Genomic DNA, 19289 nt, shown 5'->3' on the forward strand with positions numbered 1-19289 from the left:
TTTGATGTTTTTGTTGATGGAGCGAAAGTCCATCTGGACGGGAGTTGATTCCGAGCGAATGCCACTCGTCAGAGTTATTCCCATGCGGAACGAGCAAAATGGCTTTTATTTACAGATGAATGGATGACGTCCGACAATGTTATCACGCAGAGGTGCCAAGTTTCCGTGTCATTTTGCCACTTTCCCCTTTGTTTCCCCCCCGTTACCATGTTTTGTCTTTTTTCTTGACCTTTTTTAGCAACTGTCTTTGTGAATTTTCTCCGGCTGGTTTTGGATTATGGACTGGTGGGGACGTGTAATACCCGAGATGGATGGGCTTTGGATTTACTGCTGGTTTGGTCTTGTGTTGAATGATTTTGATTTCTTTTTCTCGTTTTTCGTTGCAAGGCTTTTTGTCCTTCGTCTTGTCCGTACTATTACGTGCATCAGATGGAGCGTGGGATTGCCTGGTTAGGCGAATGGGTATCGATTGTTGATGTACTTTGCTTCGCTATGTATATGGAATTGTAGGGAAGTTTGCTTTCCAAATTTCATGCTCATACGTCCACATGCCGTGTCTCGAGGCGTCAAGTCCGTATTGTCATTGCACAAGGCGGAAGCTCGACCATGGTGCCAACGTAATGATTGTGAATGAGCTTCGCCCAATGGCACGTAAATTTGCAAAATCCAAGATCGGATGTGTCATCGCCGTACATGCCATCAGTGGAATTAATCGCTCTCGTCTCCGTCCAACGCCTCGTCCCTGTCTTCACTTACAGTCCTCTCTTCCAACACGTCCTGCGTCTCTCCGCCGCTCCCATTCGCGTCTTCCGCTCCTTCCTCCCCCTCCCCCTCCTCCTCCTCATCTACCTGCTCGTCGTCGTCGTCATCGTCCTCCTCATGGACTTCTGCCTCCTCCTCCGTCTCAGCATCCTCCTCCTCATCACCATCATCACCCACCTCCCCAGGATCAACGCGCGCCTTCTTCGCGCGCGGCGCACCGCCCGCCGTCCCCGAAGCCGCCGTCGCATCCGCGGCCGTCGTCGTGTCCGCCATCTCCGTGTCGTCGCCCCCGGTGCCGTCGTGCTTGGCACGCGCTTTCTGGCGGTAATTTGTGCGTTTCTCCGTCTGGATCTGGCTGAACCCTACGCACGACCGGTTAGCCACACGGGACACAACTTCGCAACCAGGGAACAATTATTAGTCTGTCGGCCGGGGCGAATTTCGTCCCCCACGGCAGACGACGACGTACTGGCAAATTCGGCCTCGAGAGGCCCCTTCAAGAAGGAAAACTCGACGTCGTCCAGCGCCTTGAAGACATCTGCGGGTGCGACGGTCTTTTTACCCGCATTCACTGTGTTTTCGTTGGCACTGCTTCCGTGTTAGCAAACTCCTTTCCACCACCCCCTTTTTTACTCTTTTTTTTTTCTCTTTTCGTTTGGGCATTGAGACAATGCGCAGGCCTTACTGTGAAGCGAGGTAGCTGATGAATACGGTGGCGCTCTTGCTCATGGCTAGGATGGCATTGGCCTGGATCTGCGTGTTGGGTGGTAATACGCCCTTTGCGAGTCTAGTGATTATTGACTTGGGCAGCGTGAGGTCCTGTATTACTTTAGCGGTTTGAACGGTGATTTCCCTGCTTCCACCCCCCTTGCTTTGCTTCCATTTGGCGGAGGAGAGTGAGCGTACTTCGATTGTGGTGGTGTCCTTCTCTTTGTCCTTGTCCTTGGGGGTCTTTTCTGGTACGGAAGCGGCTCCTTGTGATTCATCTGCTGGGCCGGTGGCCAGGGTGCTGTCGTCGGGGACGAGGACATCGCTTTTGCGAGGCTGGTCTGATTTTCGAGCCGGCATGGCCGTGTGTGTGCTTGTGGGCGAGGCGGGAGAAGTGCGGTATCGCGGTTTATCTTTGTTCTATCCTGAATGAGTGTTGAGTGGGCGGCGGATAAACGATGAGATGATGTGTGTTTTGACGCGGGGCTACATCTGGTTTGGCGTCGATGTCGTCTCCTGTCAGCCGCGTATATCTGTCTACACAGTGCCAGTGAGTTTTCGACTGTCCTTGTGACTCTGCGATGGGAGGAGGGGATGAAGCAATGCGCCGTGTCGCAATGGATTGGTTGAAAGATTGAGGGACTGAGTGATCAAGGTCGTGGCGAGCCGCGACTCGAACGCGTGCCCCACCAGATGATGCGCGTAAAGTGGCTTTTCACTTTGCTGGGGTCGGTTGCTTGAGAGTCGAGACGGACATCCTCTTTATCTTGATCTTCCATTTTATTGGATTTGGAAATCTTTGTCCCGATGATGCTACATTCATTTACTTTACTTTGCATGTTACTTGAAACCCGTCTGCAAACAAAGCTCGCTGGAATTGGACAGGTCCATCCTCCATGAAATGCAGCAACAATGACGGCCGGTTCGCGCTTCAAGCAGGCTCCGAGGCCCATGCAGGGATGCAGAGAAGATTCTTTGATCCTTCTGCATTGCCTGTCAGATGTGATAGATGGCCCCGTGGTCACAATTCCAACAGACTTGCTACACAATCTCATGGCGAAAACCCATGTCAATTTTTGTACCAGGGTCCTTCGCCACGGACCAAACTTCCAGCCCTTTCGCATAGAACAATAACCTTGGTTGACAACTCCCCCGGTTTAAGGGCCAACAAGGTCCATATTAGCCATATTCGGTACCACGGCGAGGTCCCCCTTTGTCATGGCGTGTAATTTCATCATTTATTGACATCCACATTCATAAACAAACTGGTTCCGTAAATTCAACGCAATTTCGTCATGTATTTCATATTCATCTGTAACTAATGAGCCAGCGAGCTGGCTAAGCCTCCTGGGCTCCAGAAACGCTGTACCGGGGCATATCGAATCCGTCAGTCTTATGTATGTATGTACATGTACCCATGGTTGCTGTTACACAAGAACGCATTTGGGTATATCCATCCTAATCCTACAATATGTAGTTATAAGATGGTTGCAATAACAAATCCATTTATCCCATGGAATGAAAGATTGGATTGTAGAAGCTCAGAAACTGTCATGTCATACCAAATCATCCCCGGGTGCCTGTCATAAAAGACTTAGGCAGCAGGTTCAGACACGGCATCTTGAATTACACCGACAATGATATCTCAACGACTTTGGCAAGCGAGATAGCCGAACAACTTCGTATCATTTGCCGTCATTGTATCCTTGTCAGTCGTGAAACGGCCATTGATCCCTCTCCACCCAACTCAACCCACACTCCCGATCCAGCAGGTAGTTGGAACATGGGACAAGGGTTTCAAGTTGGATCAGCAGGCACATGCCATGCTGTTTACCATTGTTTTCTGACAAGACAAGAAAGAAGAGTAGAGATTTTGTGGGCTGCTATAGCCTCTCGCATTGTATCGTTCAGCCAATAGCCCGCCCAATCTCTGATTTGTGAATCACAGGACGAGGCGAGAGGCCGCCAAGGAAGATGTCGTCCTCACCCGGCGTTTGCGGAGGAGTTGAGTGAGACGAATACACACCATCACTTTCTCGGCGACCTGAAGGCAAGATACGCAGGAATGTGTCGGCAGATCGTCGTGGAGGTAGTTGATCATCTTGGCTTTGGCTATACCAGGGCTCACGGGGGGACACAGTAGCCCGTGTACTTTTGGATCGGCCGTGTCGAGGAGATATAAGCGGTGGCGCTTTCGCTAGCCTTGATGGGTAACGTTTTGGGTAGGAAATGAATGCATCTTCCCCTTGAACTGTATCATCGGTGAGGCCGGGTCTAGAATTCGGCGCTCTGGCAAGAACAGGAATTTGCGGCAACTCAAGGCTGCCTTTGCCCGACAAATACATTGCCATCGGCCGGTCTTCCGACATGCGTGAAATATGTTGGGAAGAACTCTGATAAACGATCAAACTCGTCGGCTTTTGAACGGACCCAACCGACGTGCTTGGTCGATGGGTGCGGTGACTGCTTGGACTTGATTGGTCTTTCTGGGATTCCTCTTGCATACACGGTTTTTCACTACCCCCTCTGTCAACTTTCCACGACTCTATCTCTTCATCGTCGATGGGTGTGATGCCTCGGTTGAATAATCGAGCTTTGCGTCGACGGGTTCGATAGTACAGAAGGGCAGCAAGGGCGATGAGCATAAATGAGGGGATGATCGTCGCTAGGATAATAATGAGGTTTTGAGTGGCGAGCCCGTCCTCCATCTTGTCTGTTGGGGACCCGGCCGTAGTTGGTCAGTTAATAGGGACAACCTATTCGTAGCGAGTTGCCGTTTTGCTAAATCTAAGCCCGATCCGAGCCAGTCCGACTATACGGCCATAGAGTGCGCCCTCCTTGTGCTAACAAGAAAGTAAAAGGAGAAAAGAATGAATGAAATCCTAGTAACGAGAGGTCCCCGGTTGAGAAGTAGGCAGCTGACTGTGTTTCATAAAAAGTAGCGATCGTAATCTACGGGTGAATATACACGTAGTTTAGCTGGCGCCAGCCACAGAAGCGGTAAGACGAGACAACCCTCGGCGACTTTATGTATATATGGCAAAATATAAGTATCGAGACCTAAAACGGCGAGGTGGTTAGAACCCATGGCCAACACAAAGAAAGACCTCCAAACCCTCAAAAGGGCTGGGACGATCTACATGATTAAGACACCCATTGTCACGGTTCAGCTGTAATAAATAACTTACAACATGTGTTCGATGAAAAGGTAAGAACTGCTCCTCGAAACAGCCCACCAGATGAACTGATAAGAAACTATTGCGCAATATGACCAGGCACAGATGCCCTGCGGCAGCAGGTTAGAGTAGCAACCTGGAAAGAGCAAGAGGGGAGATCGAGATACTATATACAGATGCACTCAACCATGCATGCACCACCACCGCTCGCTCTCGATGTCCGTGTGAGCTACAGAACCAGGATGTTCACGGTGGGGAGAGTGGGTGGTTCCAAGACAGGGGCGTGTGCGAGCTAGGCAGAGGGCATTCTGAACAGGGGTGTGTAAGAAGCATCATGAGCCCTCTCCCACGTAGCCAGACCAAGTAGTACTAGTACGGCATTGGCGGACGGAAAAGCAAGCAAAGGCTCCGTGCCGCTTGGTGCCGTAAGATGTCCGTACACCGGCGAGAACAACCGTAATGGGGATCGTGGGCGATGGGCGGCCTATGCAATGCTCTGAGCATCAAAGAACAGCTCCAGCATAGTTGTGGCAGGTAGGCTTCCGTACGGCAGCCACAAAGACTCGTTCTAAGACTGATGACGGATAGTGCTTTTGTTTCTTTGTCTTGGCCGTGTTTGTTGCCTTTGCTCCAAAAGCAAACAAGCTCCTCATCTCGGTGTAACAGACGAACGAAGGCCATTATTCTTCCGGTGGAGAAGGAACAGCGGTGGCATTTGTGGAGAGCTTAGCATCAAAGATATTGGCAAGAGAAAATACGCCGTAGTCTGGCTGCATTTTTGCGCTGCATCAATTTTCCACAGCCCATGCATTTTACGGAGGAATGGCGGCTCGCTCATGTATGATAGTCAATGACATCGTAGCAGTCGCAGGGAGGTCCGGCTCCAGCCCTGGGTCAGATGCCGGTACTACTGTACGGAGTATAGGTTCGAGGAGGAAAACGTGGCGCGGAAACCAGGCAGCTCAGTGGCCCAATCGTTCTTGGTCCAACCAAATCATCGCCAAACGACCTGCTCACATGGTTCCGATGTGATGTTGAGGCCAGGGGTCGAGCAGAGATATCGAGGTGGTAAGCCGGCAAGCAGGTGAGCTGGGCATTGGGTTGCAGGTTTGTCCGAGTTGCTGAGTGCTCCAATATTGAGGACTCGAGCATTGGCGTAGAGCTTGACAGCACATCGCTGTGTTATTGCATGACATGCAAGTTAGGTGTCTCTGCCGCATGAATTTGGGCAGTGCTTCCTCCGTACCTGACGGGCTCGCCATTCAGCTGCCGCGGAGGAAACTTGAAACGTCGACACTAGCACAGTAGCCTATTGTGCTGTCTCTTTGGCCCGAATGCTCTGGGCGGAGGATTCATTAGTCAGGCCATGTTTCGAAGAAATGCAAGAGGCTGGAGAACATTGAACAATGCGGAGACTACGAGTTGCAAGCTGTGTGGTTGTGCATTTGCATCGCACCGCCAGACATTGACCACCAGCACGAAAGCGCGGAAGGCGCCAAGCGCTACACGATGATCAATGTGCAGGAGCGGTGCTTAACCCTGCCCACACTTGTCCACACATGTCCAGAGCATCAAGTCTCGCGCCTCCTCCCCTCACCCTCTCACCCTCTCACATCTTTCCCACCTTTCTTTTCCGCATTGGTAACAATAATGCCTGTGATTTCCATCGCCACCTCACGCGCTCTATGCCTGCATTCATCGCATGTGCAGCACAGATGCACAGGAAGAACGAGATGCGTATTTCTCCGACGTCTGGGTGCTACGGGACTTCCAGCAATCGTTGAGCCTCTATGTCCAGGTCAGCTGAAGCCAGCCCACCCACACCTGCGAAACCCAGACACCCTCTCTTTGTCGGTCTTTCCCACTAGAGTCCACCATCACACCCTCAAGTTAACCACCGCCTAGCCCTAGGACGGCCGTTCCCAAGTTAGCCTCGCCAGGAACCAGGCACGCGGCCGCAAACGCCAAGAGAAGTCTGGTGTCCAGCTCGCCATCTGAAATGTGTGGAGCCCAAAATCACCAAACGACATGTACGTATCCACCAGATAATTGGCGCCCGTTTTCAGGCTAGTTCAGGTGCACCTCTCTACTACGAGGTGTGATACATTGTCTCTCCCTGTCCTATTCTTAGACCAGCTTCTCTGTCTCTATCTAATCCGTAGTGTGCTCCGTATGTATGTATATCTCCGTCAAAAGCTGTGTTACAACTGCTTGGAGCAACACATGTACATACGTTCACGGTGCTTGCTGCAACGTGCTTCACCTGTCAGATCCGATGTTGGGCCTGTGCCCAGCCATCGTCCTTCAGGCTGACCTAGCGCCCGGTTGTCTCGGTGCAATTCGGCCAACCCCCCCAAATACAAGTGGGCGAAGCTATTACATGTCAGCTTGAAATTGATGGTCTTGATCGAGGACGAACATGCAGGTAACAGGAGATTTCCGAGTATCTATCAAACGCACGAACGCAGACATGCCATCATAAAAACATGCGCTCTTGGTCAACGCGCCAAAAACCCACAGTGCTATACGCTTACATCGGATGGGGAAGGGGCTATGTGCATTAGCAATAACCAACTCCGTACAATACATCTTCAGCGTGTAAGGATAGAATCGACGCAAAATCAAACCACTTACATACAGCACGATGGTCGAGAAAAAGGAGACAGCAGCAGACACCAAAATGCAACGAGCCCTGAGCTAACCGCCAACACCGCTGTACTACCGATTCAACTCGAGTTAGGCAGTGAAATAGAGTAGGCCAAACAACAAAGTCCTTGCACACCGAGGTGCCGTTGGACAAAAGAAGTGAAACGGCATCGTCCTGCCCCGGTGGGCAACATCTCCCCAGAATCCAAGGAACCATGCTATCAGCCAATCACTAAGATTTCATCTGAAGCTTCCACGGCAACTACCTACAATACACTTCTGCTACTCGGTCCTGCCAATACTAGTGGTCGCAATGGGCGCAAACAGCCGCGAGCATTACGGCAAGACTATGGAAGCATCATCCTCTCAGCATCAGTCAGTCTGGCTTGAGAACCTTCATATAACAGAAACTGGACGCGGCTGTCTCGTCGGTGGTGGGCTAACTCAAACCCGTTGGTGCGTTTGTTTTAGTTTGCCCAGATCGGCGTGGCTGTTTCGCAATGTCGCTTGCCCGTCGGTTCCCAGTCAGTCTGTCGAGCAATCCAAGTTCTTTGGACTGTGCATGATCAACAGCGTCTTAACTAAAGGAGCCCATCACCTGGTACATTCCTATTGAATACTCCTTGCGCATTATGAATTCAGCGCCACAACAAGGCACCGCCAAGCACCCATGCACACGGCAACAACTAATCCATGCACACGGGGTGGCTTGCAACAAGCCGGCAACCGGTAACCATGAACTACAACACATTGTTCAGTGAACCACGCCCATGGCCATCAGCCTTACGTGCCTGACGCTAGGATTAATCGCGAAGTTGGACATTTTCGACGCAGAGGGTTCTTATTTACGGGCTTCTGGCTTGACATGAAACACCCCACCATTATGCTCACCGACCTGCCTACATATCCGTTCAGATGAACGAAGCCATCGTCGTAATTTTTAAAAGCTAATCGTAGGAGATTTATACGAAGCCTCGGCTCTCGGATTGGCGATAATGCAACACGTTCCCGTTCGTATTAAATGGGAAATGCACCAAAAACTGGGCAATGATCGGACATGAATTGCTTTCTCAGAAACCCATTATCTTGTACTCCGTACGTACAATTTAATGTATGTAATACCAATATGGCATGGTCCGTGTTGAGCCAGTATTATTCGACGTCATGGGTTTCCGGCTACCAGGATCCCCTTGGTTGCCAAACCGGGCTGGAGAGTGTGATACAGTAAGCATTCTAATACTCCTCTCTCCTAACCGACAAAGGCCAAGCAGCCTAGTCTAGCAAGGCCGTCCGCGACGACAGTATTATGGCAGTGGCTCTATTGGGATGTCGGCAAGGATAACGACATTTTTCTTTATGAGTGGGATCAGGTTCGGTAGTAATATCATACCATGCTTCTCTGGCACTGGCTTGAAGAGCGAATTCACCCCGTACCGAGAGTGATGTTGCGGGGCGCCAGGCCAGGGGCAGCGGCCTGGCGGCCTCAACCGTCCTAACCCGTTACATGTGGCGCTGCCAAACGACACCACCACGCAGGCACTCGAGCGGAGCAGACGACGAAGTGGTGTGGAGGGAGCAAATGAAAGTGGACGGGGTTTGGCTGTGCGTTACTTGAGTCGTTGCGGTTTGAAACGGAGCCACAGAGCCAATGTTTTGCAACTTCACCGCTTCTTTGCACAAAAAGCACGCAAACTTGCTTCCCTCATAGGACCGTTCCAGCCAATCTGCAAGGAACCAGGAACAGACACGTGTAGAGGCAAGTCCAGGGGCATGGTGTGGATGTTTCGTACGCATATTGTATTATGTTGAGCGTCATGCTGGTCACATGAAGCAGTCTGGGCCGACGTTTTCTGCAATATCTGTCATTGAAGACGGTGATGACATACTCCGTACATACATGGACGTTTCAGTTAGAGCCAACAAGTCTTGGTAGTACATCATCCAGTATTTCTCCGGGACTCACCGAGTCGCCTGCTTCGGAGCTGTATGTACTTGACACAAGGATGGACCTGTCTTGCTAGCGACGCGGCCTTGTATATTTGTTTCACAACCAGCATTTTGCAAGGCTGTTCGTGTGAATATGTGTAGACAGGCCAGTTCTTGAACAGCACGAAACCGTCTCAAGAAGTCTTGTGCGATGGACATGTTACAAACATGGAGTTCTGCAGATCGTCTAATGTACAGAGCTACTCCAACTAGTCACGGACGGCTGAGCATGACGATTACGACGATTTCACTTGATTATCGGTTCTTCCCCGCTTTTGTTTCGGTTAGTCTCCAGGTTGACGCCACAGAACTTCCGGCTGTATCGCATGGGGCTAGAACGGCGTCGACAAAGGAGGAAAATCATTCTCACTTTATCTACATATACTACCTATCTCCGTGGCAGAAGCCGCTCATTTCAACTCTCCGATTAGGCGTGTGCAAAAAGATGAGGGGAAAAGATAATCCTTGGTGCCGTTGGGACGTGACATGTTGGAAAAGGCTTCAACTGGACGCGCTGACTCGTGCGTCCAACTAGGGAGTCAAGTCCATCCAAGACATTTCCCCCTCCGCGTGGCACGATTACGACTATTACTCGGCAATCAGGGAGCAACTTGCAAAATACAATGCTCTGTGAGCCGTGTGCACGCCCGCAACCACAAGGTTTTCTCCCGAAGCCATGAGGAGAGAGCCAAAACTGAAAAACAACAAGCCGCCAACGGGGCGGGGCATCCATGCCAACTACCCGCGCGGCCCGTCCTGGGAGGCATTGCCATGGCCAATCTGTGGATGGTGGCGATGCGCTTGCAACTAGTATTTAATCGTCCAGTATCTTGAAACAACCCATCTGATGTGGCTGCTGACCGTTCCCAGCCTTGGCCGCTCCACTCCGTATCCCTCTCCGTGCAAGCAGAGGGTGTCATGACAAGCGCACTCAAATTTATCAGCGGACGTCAATGGCCGTTTGGCTTCAATCCCAGGGAGAGATAAAATTCTCAACGTAGCCAGTTGATCCAGAGTCTGTCACAGAGGAAAGTACATATTCTGCCTGCCGGCCGCTTGCTCGTGACAGACATGACTAATATATTTGCGCAGTACCAGACACCAAACGGGCATCATGGATCAGACAGTTTAGCTCGGTCTGGTGGGTGCGCTGGTTGCGAGGCTGAGCTATAGGCAGTGTTGGTCAAAGAGGATGCTCCTCGTTACCACCCTTGGAACATGGGAATGGCCGGTCTTCGCAGATGAGTTTCCGGAGTCCTCCCCATCCGGACAACGTGGAGATTAAACTCTGTCGTCACCAGCTACAACTGCTACGGGTCGTGTATTCAGCTCCGCATTGTTGTCGTCAACTCGAGTTTCTAGGGTCGACTCGCATTTAGTGGCGTCGAGATTCGGCTTCCAAGGAGCGTCGACACCAAAAAGACAGTAGACGACTTGTATCACGTCCGAAACAGATTATCAGAAATCATCATTCTGGAATAGTTTCTACCAACACGTTTGGTGCAAAGTATCAATATCAGCAGCCATACGGTATGCACTTTGCGAACGCACCATCAGCCACCCAGATGTCTCCAACTCTCAAAATGACCTCAATAATTCAACAACGCGATCACATCTTATCCAATTCTCAACAGGCCGGGATATCCGAAAGTTAAGTCAATAGTCCAGAACAATTCCATGCATGAATGTTTCTTCCCGGGTGGTCCCCATAGCGTACCTGCGTACGTAACGGGAATCTTGGAGAGAGCACCCGTATGCACAGCACATGCATCAATGAGCTTGAATGAGCCAAGGACTTGATCTTGGCAGAGTTTGTTACCTGGCACAGCTGAGCTGGTGACCGATAAGGCGTCATGGTTGTCACGCCCCTGGCAGCCATGGCCAATGCTGACGTATGTACGCCTGTGCTTCAATGTCGCAATTGTCTCCGGCACCGAGTATGGGGGAAACATGCATAGGATTGAAGACGTTGCAAAATGAGCCTCGCACACCTTCATCTCGTTGCTCCTCGACGTCAGTGTCGTCGTGAGACGGAACCCAAATACCCCGAGCGAATGAGTGTGGTCAACCAGGTCACGTCAACATGACCTCCTCCCTTGTCTTGGAACAGCTAGCAAAGACGTCCCGTCTTCTATGTACATTGCATTGGCGACGCCATTCGGGCACAGGTCCGGTTCAACTTGGGGGCGACTTTGGGCCATTACAGCCCATTGACACGTGCGTTTTGGTCCTTTGGCTCATCATCCTTTTGGTTCGTCGCAACCATTCGATGGGCGCAGAGGTGAGTCGGCGCGAGAAGGACCCAATCACGGCGCTGCTCATGAGCATCTCGTTCGTTGGTCAAGCTTTCTTAGGTGCCATCTGCTTGCCCTGCGAAAATGATCGACGCCCACCCGCGGCTTGAAATCGGCCCTGCCGTCGCAGGCAGAACCAAGATTATTAAACCCCATCGCCGAGATGAACATGTTACATAGCGTCCAGCGGTGCACCAGGTGTCCACGTAGCAGTGTTGCAACCATTGCCGGTGTCTCTCCATCAACGTCCTTACAACATCCGGGTATTGCCCCATCTGGACGCATTAACCACTCGGTGGTTTGCCACGACAGTGCTCAATTTTGGGCATTGGGTTTGCCAGCAGAATGCGCGGGTACCTCGAAGAATGGTTTGTTCAGACAAAGGTTAAAATTACAACAACTACCTTATGCTCGAATATGCGTGACCGTCTGACCAGCCAGGAATTTTTTACATCCTGGAGGTGTGCATTACAGTGTGCATGATTGAAAACAAGATCTATCGTTTCGAGAAAGTATAAAATCCTAAATTTTATGAGAGGGTGCCGTCTCACATAGCGGATTCATCTACCGGGGGAGATATGTGCCGACTGGGGATGAAACGCCGCCAAATAGTGGCAAATTCCTTTAATATGCGGATTTCTGAATGCATTTGTGTGTTTGAGGGTTTTCGGCATGGTCCCAATCGATACATTGAATGCGCGTCAGAAGTACTATGCATTTGCCTGCAAAGCTTGGACGGGAGCGATGATGTGTCGCGCGCACGGGCCTTGAGCACTGTGACAACTACGAAGTGAGATATAGGGGTAGGTGAGGGAGAGAAACTGCGAAATGCACATCGCCCTTACGACTACAGAGTATACGCCTAGCAATCTCGCGTCTACTTGATGAAGAGATGGGATCGCAAGGTCGTAGGCCGCAAGTGACGGTGGATAGTCTCGCGAATATATACCTGCGAAGCGCAGTAGAAAAACGTTTCTAATAGTGCAATTGCTATCATTCCTCACGCTGCCTCCGCGACACTGCAAAACATTCCTGTTCATTACCCTGCCTCGTCCAAAAAGTCTCCTCCGCACTGCATGAAATCCTCAACAGGTCATCACGATACCAGCCTCCTCACATCCAATCAACACATGGCGTATTAGAAAAACTCAATACTATCCCACCGTCGTCCTCAAAAAAGCCTCATATCGCCGAATGAAAGCCTCCACAGCATCCACAAACCTATCCAGCTCACGCCTCGGTGTGCCCAGTATCAACGCAATAAACCCCCGTCTCGCCACCCAAAACCCCTTCTCCAGCATTTCCAACCAAAACAGCTCCTTCAGCTCGCTCCTCTCTTCGACATCATCTCCATCTCGGATATCCTTTTCCCCATTCACGGGAAAGTGAGCCGTCATAACCGTTCCCAATCCCGTGAAGCACAGTATACTGTCCCTGCTCGCCTCATTCAGACGACCCAGGAACTCGGTCCCCAGTGCCGTAAACTCATTCGCCACCGAGGGCGTGTAAATCTCCGTGAGGCCAGCGTACCCCGCATGCATAGCAAGCGTGTTGTTGTTGAAGGTGCCCGAGTGAGGCAGGGAACCCGGCTGCGAGGGATCATATGCAGCCATCATGTCCTCCCGGCCGCCAAACGCACCAAACGTAATGCCGCCGCCGAGCCACTTTCCAAACGTCTTGAGATCCGGCGTGACGCCGCGAATAGAAGCGAGGCCGTGCGCGCAAAGACGCGAAGTCATGACCTCGTCCATGATGAACACGACACCTGCCTGTCGCCACGGCAAATTAGCAGCCCAACATCGGCGCGCCCAACAGTTGATACGTATCAGGTCAAAAAAAAAGGGGTAACTGACCTTCCTGGCAGCGTCCTCGATAGCCTTGAGAAACTCTTCTGTCGCGACGATACAGCCTCCCGCCCCTTGCATGGCCTCGAGGAGAACCGCCGCCACGCCTTCGTCCTGAATCGCCCTCGTCGCGCCATCCACATCATTGTACTTGGCCACAATCCAGTCGTCCAGATCAACATTATTGGCAGCTGGTTTCCCACCCGCAAAGCCTAGCACGCCTCCGTGGTAGGCGCCACCAAAGACCACGACCTTGCGCTTCTTGGTGAAGCGTCTCGCGGCAGCGAGGGCTTGGAGATTGGCCTCGGTGCCGGAGTTTGTGAAGCGGACTTTGGACACGTTGAAGCGGGCGCATATGGCGCTTGCAAGGGACTGCTCGGCGCGTGTGGTGCCGCTGAGGTTGAGGCCGATGGTGGTCAGGACGGTGGTGATGGTTTTTCGGATGACGGGGGAGGAGTGGCCGTAGAGGGCGGCGGTGAACTCGCCCGTGAAGTCGGTGTATCTGGCGCTTTTTTAGAAGCAATGCACGATATTCACTCCTTGCTCGACGTGGCCTCTGTAGTTGGTCGTGGACACTGGAGACGAGGGTGTGGCAGTTGGGGAGGCAACGCACGTCGTGCCGTCTTCAGAAGTGACCTGATATCCATGCCCAGACTTGATATACAGCGGGAACGGGTCCGCATGTAGTACGGCTCGCGTATTGCCCCCGGGGAGAGAGTTTGATGCTTCCGCGTGGAGTGCTTTGGATTTGGGGTTCTGCTGAATGTACCTGGCCCTTGCGTGTTCCAATGTTGTCCCGAGTTCCTGCAAGGCAGACATGATACGGAGTGAATGACGCCCCTTGGACACCAAAATGAAAAAAAGCAAAGGGGACAAAGGCTTTAGCCAATATATGTCGTGATGTGTCCAGATCAAATACCCCTCAATAAACCATCAGGACAAACTTATACGGCAAGTCGCAACTACAGAGTGGCGTAACATCCAATTGGTCCGCTGCACAATCAAGACCCACCTCCAACCCGGGGAAGCAAGACGAAACCTGTCTCTGTACTCCGTAGCTATCGATTATAACTTTTACATCAACCTCCAACATCCACATCCGCCACGCCCGTCCAACCACCCCCATCCCAGTCGACTCTTCACCAAAGCGCCTACACAGAGACAAAGGGACAGAGAGAGAAAAGGGGCAAAAAAGAAATGGACTACCAAAACCGCGCGGGCTCAAAATTCGGCGGCGGCGGCGTGGCCTCCCACTCGCCCCCCCCCCCCCCCCCCCCCCCCCCCCCGCCGCGAACGCCTGCGCAAGCTGGCCCTCGAAACAATCGACCTCGACAAGGATCCCTACTTCTTCAAGAACCACGTCGGCTCCTTCGAATGCCGCCTCTGCCTGACGGTGCACCAGAACGACGGGTCGTACCTCGCGCACACCCAGGGCAAGAAGCACCAGACCAACCTCGCGCGCCGCGCCGCCCGCGAGCAGCGCGAGGGCAAGGCCAACATCGACCCGGCCACGGGCCTCCCCTCGAGCGTCGCCGCCTCCTTCGCGGGCGGCGCCGGCGCGCGCCGCAACGCCGTCAAGATCGGCCGCCCCGGCTACAAAATCACCAAGATCCGGGACCCCGTCACCAGGCAGCAGGGCCTGCTGTTCCAGCTGCAGTACCCCGAGGCCGCGCCCGACATGAGCCCCAAGTGGCAGGTCATGAATGCCTTTACGCAGCGCGTCGAGGAGCCCGACAAGAACTTTCAGTACCTGCTCGTGGCCGCCGAGCCCTACGAGACGGTCGGGTTCAAGATCCCCGCCAGGGAGCTGGACAAGAGGGAAGGCAGGGGCTTCTGCTTCTGGGACCCGGACGCCAAGGAGTTTTGGATACAGATCATGTTCATGACGGAGCGGGAGGAGAGGTTCAACGCCGCCCCGGGGTTGGCTGCCAGGAGATGAGCAAGTTGAAAAGCGGCGAGGTTTTTAAAGCGATGGATGGGCGGAACAAGGAGTCTCGCGGAATTGTTCAAGAGGGCGTTTGCGAGACATGAGAATGACGGTCACGTCAGCATCAAGGCGCGCGCCATTGGCAGCAATGGAGGACTGTCAAGGAAGAATCTTGGCCGCAGAATGCACACAGCTGTGGAGAAGTAAATTGGCCTTCGGTGGCCGCATGTAATTTTAGTCAGTTCATGATACAAGGACCAGAAAGTAGGAAACATCACATATATACCCATCCATAAATAGACTAATGCCCATAACCGTGTTCAAGGCTACGTAAAACTCGCCCATCCCATCCAGCGCTGAACTACATAGCTTTGCGCAAAGGATTCCGCCAAGTGGCACACGTCCCTCATCTCATGTACCTCGCCATCACCGTGTTGTCTCTGACAAGCACTCATGCATGACAGAGAACGCTCTGCATTTATTCCGTGCGATACATGCATCCCTAACCATTGAACACATTGCGCCAACTCTCAAAGCCAGGCACTTTCACCACAACAATACATCCATGCATCCCTCAAGCCATATTCATCTTGATATAAAAATCCCAAGCAATAACACGCCGCCTCGATGCAAAAACCCAGTTTTCCACCTATCGAAAGTTGTTATCGAATCGTTTAAAGGTGTATCCAATAAATGGCAGGCTCATCTCTGGCGACTCTTCAATCTGGCGGCCCTGTTGCAATGCCTGAGCTTTGAGAACGGTAGCATTATCAGTCTGGTCAATCTCGTCGGTAGGGAAGTAGGTGGTGTCAATGTTAGATGTCAGGCGAGGCTCGAATGGAGCTCGGATACGACGAAGACTGTCAAATTCGACACCACGGAAGAAGGCATGGTTCTTGATTTCGTGGGCACCCCCCCGTCCAAGACGGTTCTCAGTGTTACACACCATACTAGACAACACATTAGTTGGGTCGTGGTAGGGATTAACAGGAGGTTGGCTAACCTTCGAATCAAGTTTTCAGCCTCTATACCCAGTGTGATGTCGTCTGGAAAGTACAGGGTTTGTCGCCAATTGACAATCTTACGATAGGTGTCGTGACTGTCCTCGGCACAGAACGGAGGCCATCCAACTAAACATTCAAACATGATCGTCCCCAACGACCACCAGTCACAGTCAAATGAGTATCCATGGCCGGTGAAAATCTCAGGGGCGATGTAATCAGGCGTGCCAACAGTAGAGTAGGCCATAAGTCTTCGTGACCGTCGCCAGTCGTTGATTTGAGAACGGTTGCTGACAGTGAGGTTAATCTGATCGATGGCAACGGAGCTTCTGTCACGGGGCCTGTTGGATCGCCCTTGTAAAAGCTGCTGGTAGTAGTTGTTATCGTGTAGGCGATGGAAGCCTGTGGAAAGACCGAAATCAGTCAGCTTGACATGACCGCCTCGATCCAGCAGTATGTTGTCAGGCTTGATATCTCTGCAAGTGGATTAGGTTAGAAGGATTTTGATTTGAACAGGCAGACAGAGGAAGAAGAGCTAGCTGACCGGTGAATAAAACCGAGCTTGTGAACTGCCTCAATAGCAAGAACGATTTCGGCAATGTAGAACCGAGTAATGTCTTCGGAGAAAATCTCGTACTTGATAAGCATCGTCATCAAGTCACCACCAGGCAGAAACTCCATTAGCATGTATAAGAAGTATGCGTCCTGGAACGTGGTGTAGAGCTTCACAACCCAGGGACTGTCCGACTCGGCCAAAATATCACGCTCAGATCGCACATGAGCGAGCTGGTCCTTTTTAAACATTTCCGTCTTGATTAAGGACTTCATGGCATAAACTTTGCCATCTCCTTTCTTCTGCACCAGCTTGACCTCACCAAAGGCGCCCTTGCCGATAATTTTGACCGTGTTGTAGTTTTCGGGCTTGTCTTTGGTTCGCAGAAAACGCAGATACTGCCCCTCCTTGCGGCCAGCAGTCGACCACAGCTGCTCTTTCCTAGTGGCACTCTGTGAAGGATCTTGAAGCTTTTGCTCCAGCTCGCTTTGTCTAGATTGGGATGTGTCAGAAAACAGCTTGGACAGTCACAGCCACATTGAAGAATGAATACAGAGAGGGAAGAGTGATGGGGTGTGTGTGTGTGTGTGTAAAACGTACCTTTGGTTGCGCTCACGGGCTCGCTTCACACTGTCCTTGAAGAAATCCGCAGCCAGCTGTGAGCATTTCTTCTGGTTACTGTTGGCGTTGGTGCCATAGCGATCTGGGTTCCTCTCGGGAGCGGCCTGGAACTCGCTACCAGTGGGCGCGGTTTGAGAAGGCAGAGGCGGCGCATTCGCGTTGGAGAAGTTGGTATAGCCGCCAGGTTGGCTACCAGCTGTTCGTGGGCGCTGCGAGGGAGAAGGCCCGCGGGGAGCAACTCTGGCGGCACCACCCAGATTCTGATGAGAGAACTGGTGGGCTAGACCGGTGTTTGGGTCATTGGTGCCGGGGGTATTGGACCTCGCCTGATAGTAGCCATTCTGGGCATGGGCATAGTCGTTGTTGACGGCTTGTGCAGGATAGCCAGCAGAATAGGCGGCACCAGGCTGGGCAAAGTAGCCCTGGGGGGCATAACCGCCAGCATAGGCCTGTTGTTGTGGTTGAAGGCCTCCTTGGGCCTGCTGTGGGTTAGGCGGTGGGAAGACGGGCTGGGGGAACGTCGATGGTGTCGTGGGGTAGGCTCGGTCGTTTACTGGAAGGCGGTCATTATTGCCAAAGTTGAGGTGCAGGCGGTTGCCGTTGGGGTCCATGATTGGGATTGACGATTGTGCTGGCAATGGCCCGCGACGATCCGAGCTGTCTAGGGGGGATTGGACTCGACGGACGACGGCAGCGGCGTGGTGGTGAAGGACCAAGGTCGAGAGTCGCAGGTCGAGGGGTTGTGGTGTTGGTTAAGGGGACGATGCGGTGCTTAGTTAGTGCTCAGTGCTGAGTGCCAGGTTAAGGAAGGCGCGGTGGAACCTCGTGTGCTGTTTCCTTCTAGTTTGGACCTGGGAATGCGGCGGTGGCGCCAGAACCTCGGGGCATTCAGCCATTCAATCTTCCAGATGTCAGTCATCCGCCTATTGATTGCATTCATTCATTCAGGCCACAGGAAAACAGCGGGACCCGGTACGATTGGATCGTCAAGCTAATGTCTGTTGTAGTATTTGCTTTTTTTAATGGTGGTCGGCTAACGTTGGCACTTGTGTTGATGGATTCAGGCTGGCCGTCACGGAGACGGACAGTCTGCGGCACAAGATATTTATCCATCACGAAGCATACACTAATATACTACAGTATGCTTTAGTGGTTCATCCTTTTTACCACCCACTTGCTTCTTCCATCCGTCAATTCGACAACCGATGGTCGTTCCGTGCTCTCTCAAGTCGAGGATGAGGGGCGGTCAACCCGCAGCTGTCAACACAACAAAACTCGAGCACGAGTCCCACGACGCCACTTATCTACGCCCAGGGGCTGCCCGTGGTGGGGACCAGGGGAAGTACTTTTACACTCAGCGTCTTGCAACCTGGTTGTGTGCCAGTCGATTTGATTGCTCGCCCAAGTTGCTTGAGTACCACGCGGTGCAAGTCGCTCAGTTTGCCGTAGCATAGCAACAAGTCATTCGTGGGAGTAGCCGCCCGGGGCCAGAGCGGCGTCGTAGCGCGTGTCATGCTGCATGTCTCAAACCCGTCACAGAGGGTGGTCGGCGTGGTTCATCACTCATCAACGACAGCTCGCAACCCGGCCCGTCAATATCACGCCTTGTGTAGCTCGACCGCGTGTCCGGCCGAGAAATGGACGGACCCTGTCCTGAGCAGGGCAGTTTGCTCCAAAGCTTTCAAAATTATGGAGTAGCCTTTCTTAAATCTGAGTGCGGAAGCGGGCCGTCTGCTCATGTGGACATGTTGATGCAGTCTGCGCAGTAGTT

General features: G+C 52.3%; 5 protein-coding genes across 5 annotated transcripts; 1 reads left to right on the forward strand and 4 right to left on the reverse strand.

Annotated features, from left to right (window-relative positions):
* Positions 1–708: 708 nt before the first annotated feature.
* MAA_03890 (DNA polymerase epsilon subunit D) lies at positions 709–1830 on the reverse strand (the record flags this gene model as incomplete). Its single annotated transcript, XM_007821888.1, has 3 exons — positions 709–1124; positions 1232–1350; positions 1448–1830. The coding sequence occupies 3 exons, from the start codon at positions 1828–1830 to the stop codon at positions 709–711; spliced, it is 918 nt and encodes a 305-aa protein (XP_007820079.1).
* A 1547-nt stretch (positions 1831–3377) lies between these two features.
* MAA_03889 (uncharacterized protein) lies at positions 3378–4178 on the reverse strand (the record flags this gene model as incomplete). The annotated part of the gene is made up of 1 exon (XM_007821887.1): positions 3378–4178. One exon carries the CDS (start codon positions 4176–4178, stop codon positions 3378–3380), a length of 801 nt encoding a protein of 266 aa, XP_007820078.1.
* Positions 4179–12726: 8548 nt separating this feature from the next.
* MAA_03888 (glutamate-1-semialdehyde aminotransferase) lies at positions 12727–14235 on the reverse strand (the record flags this gene model as incomplete). The annotated part of the gene is made up of 3 exons (XM_007821886.1): positions 12727–13341; positions 13426–13918; positions 14030–14235. 3 exons carry the CDS (start codon positions 14233–14235, stop codon positions 12727–12729), a joined length of 1314 nt encoding a protein of 437 aa, XP_007820077.1.
* A 378-nt stretch (positions 14236–14613) lies between these two features.
* MAA_11248 (PHD-finger domain-containing protein) lies at positions 14614–15355 on the forward strand (the record flags this gene model as incomplete). The annotated part of the gene is made up of 2 exons (XM_011413228.1): positions 14614–14658; positions 14723–15355. The coding sequence occupies 2 exons, from the start codon at positions 14614–14616 to the stop codon at positions 15353–15355; spliced, it is 678 nt and encodes a 225-aa protein (XP_011411530.1).
* A 637-nt stretch (positions 15356–15992) lies between these two features.
* On the reverse strand, positions 15993–18129 carry MAA_03887 (Protein kinase, catalytic domain protein; the record flags this gene model as incomplete). The annotated part of the gene is made up of 4 exons (XM_007821885.1): positions 15993–16293; positions 16347–16820; positions 16889–17389; positions 17498–18129. The coding sequence occupies 4 exons, from the start codon at positions 18127–18129 to the stop codon at positions 15993–15995; spliced, it is 1908 nt and encodes a 635-aa protein (XP_007820076.1).
* Between the last annotated feature and the right edge of the window lie 1160 nt (positions 18130–19289).

This window comes from Metarhizium robertsii (genome assembly GCF_000187425.2).
Source record: "Metarhizium robertsii ARSEF 23 chromosome Unknown MAA_Scf_5, whole genome shotgun sequence".
NCBI classification, from domain to species: domain Eukaryota; kingdom Fungi; phylum Ascomycota; class Sordariomycetes; order Hypocreales; family Clavicipitaceae; genus Metarhizium; species Metarhizium robertsii.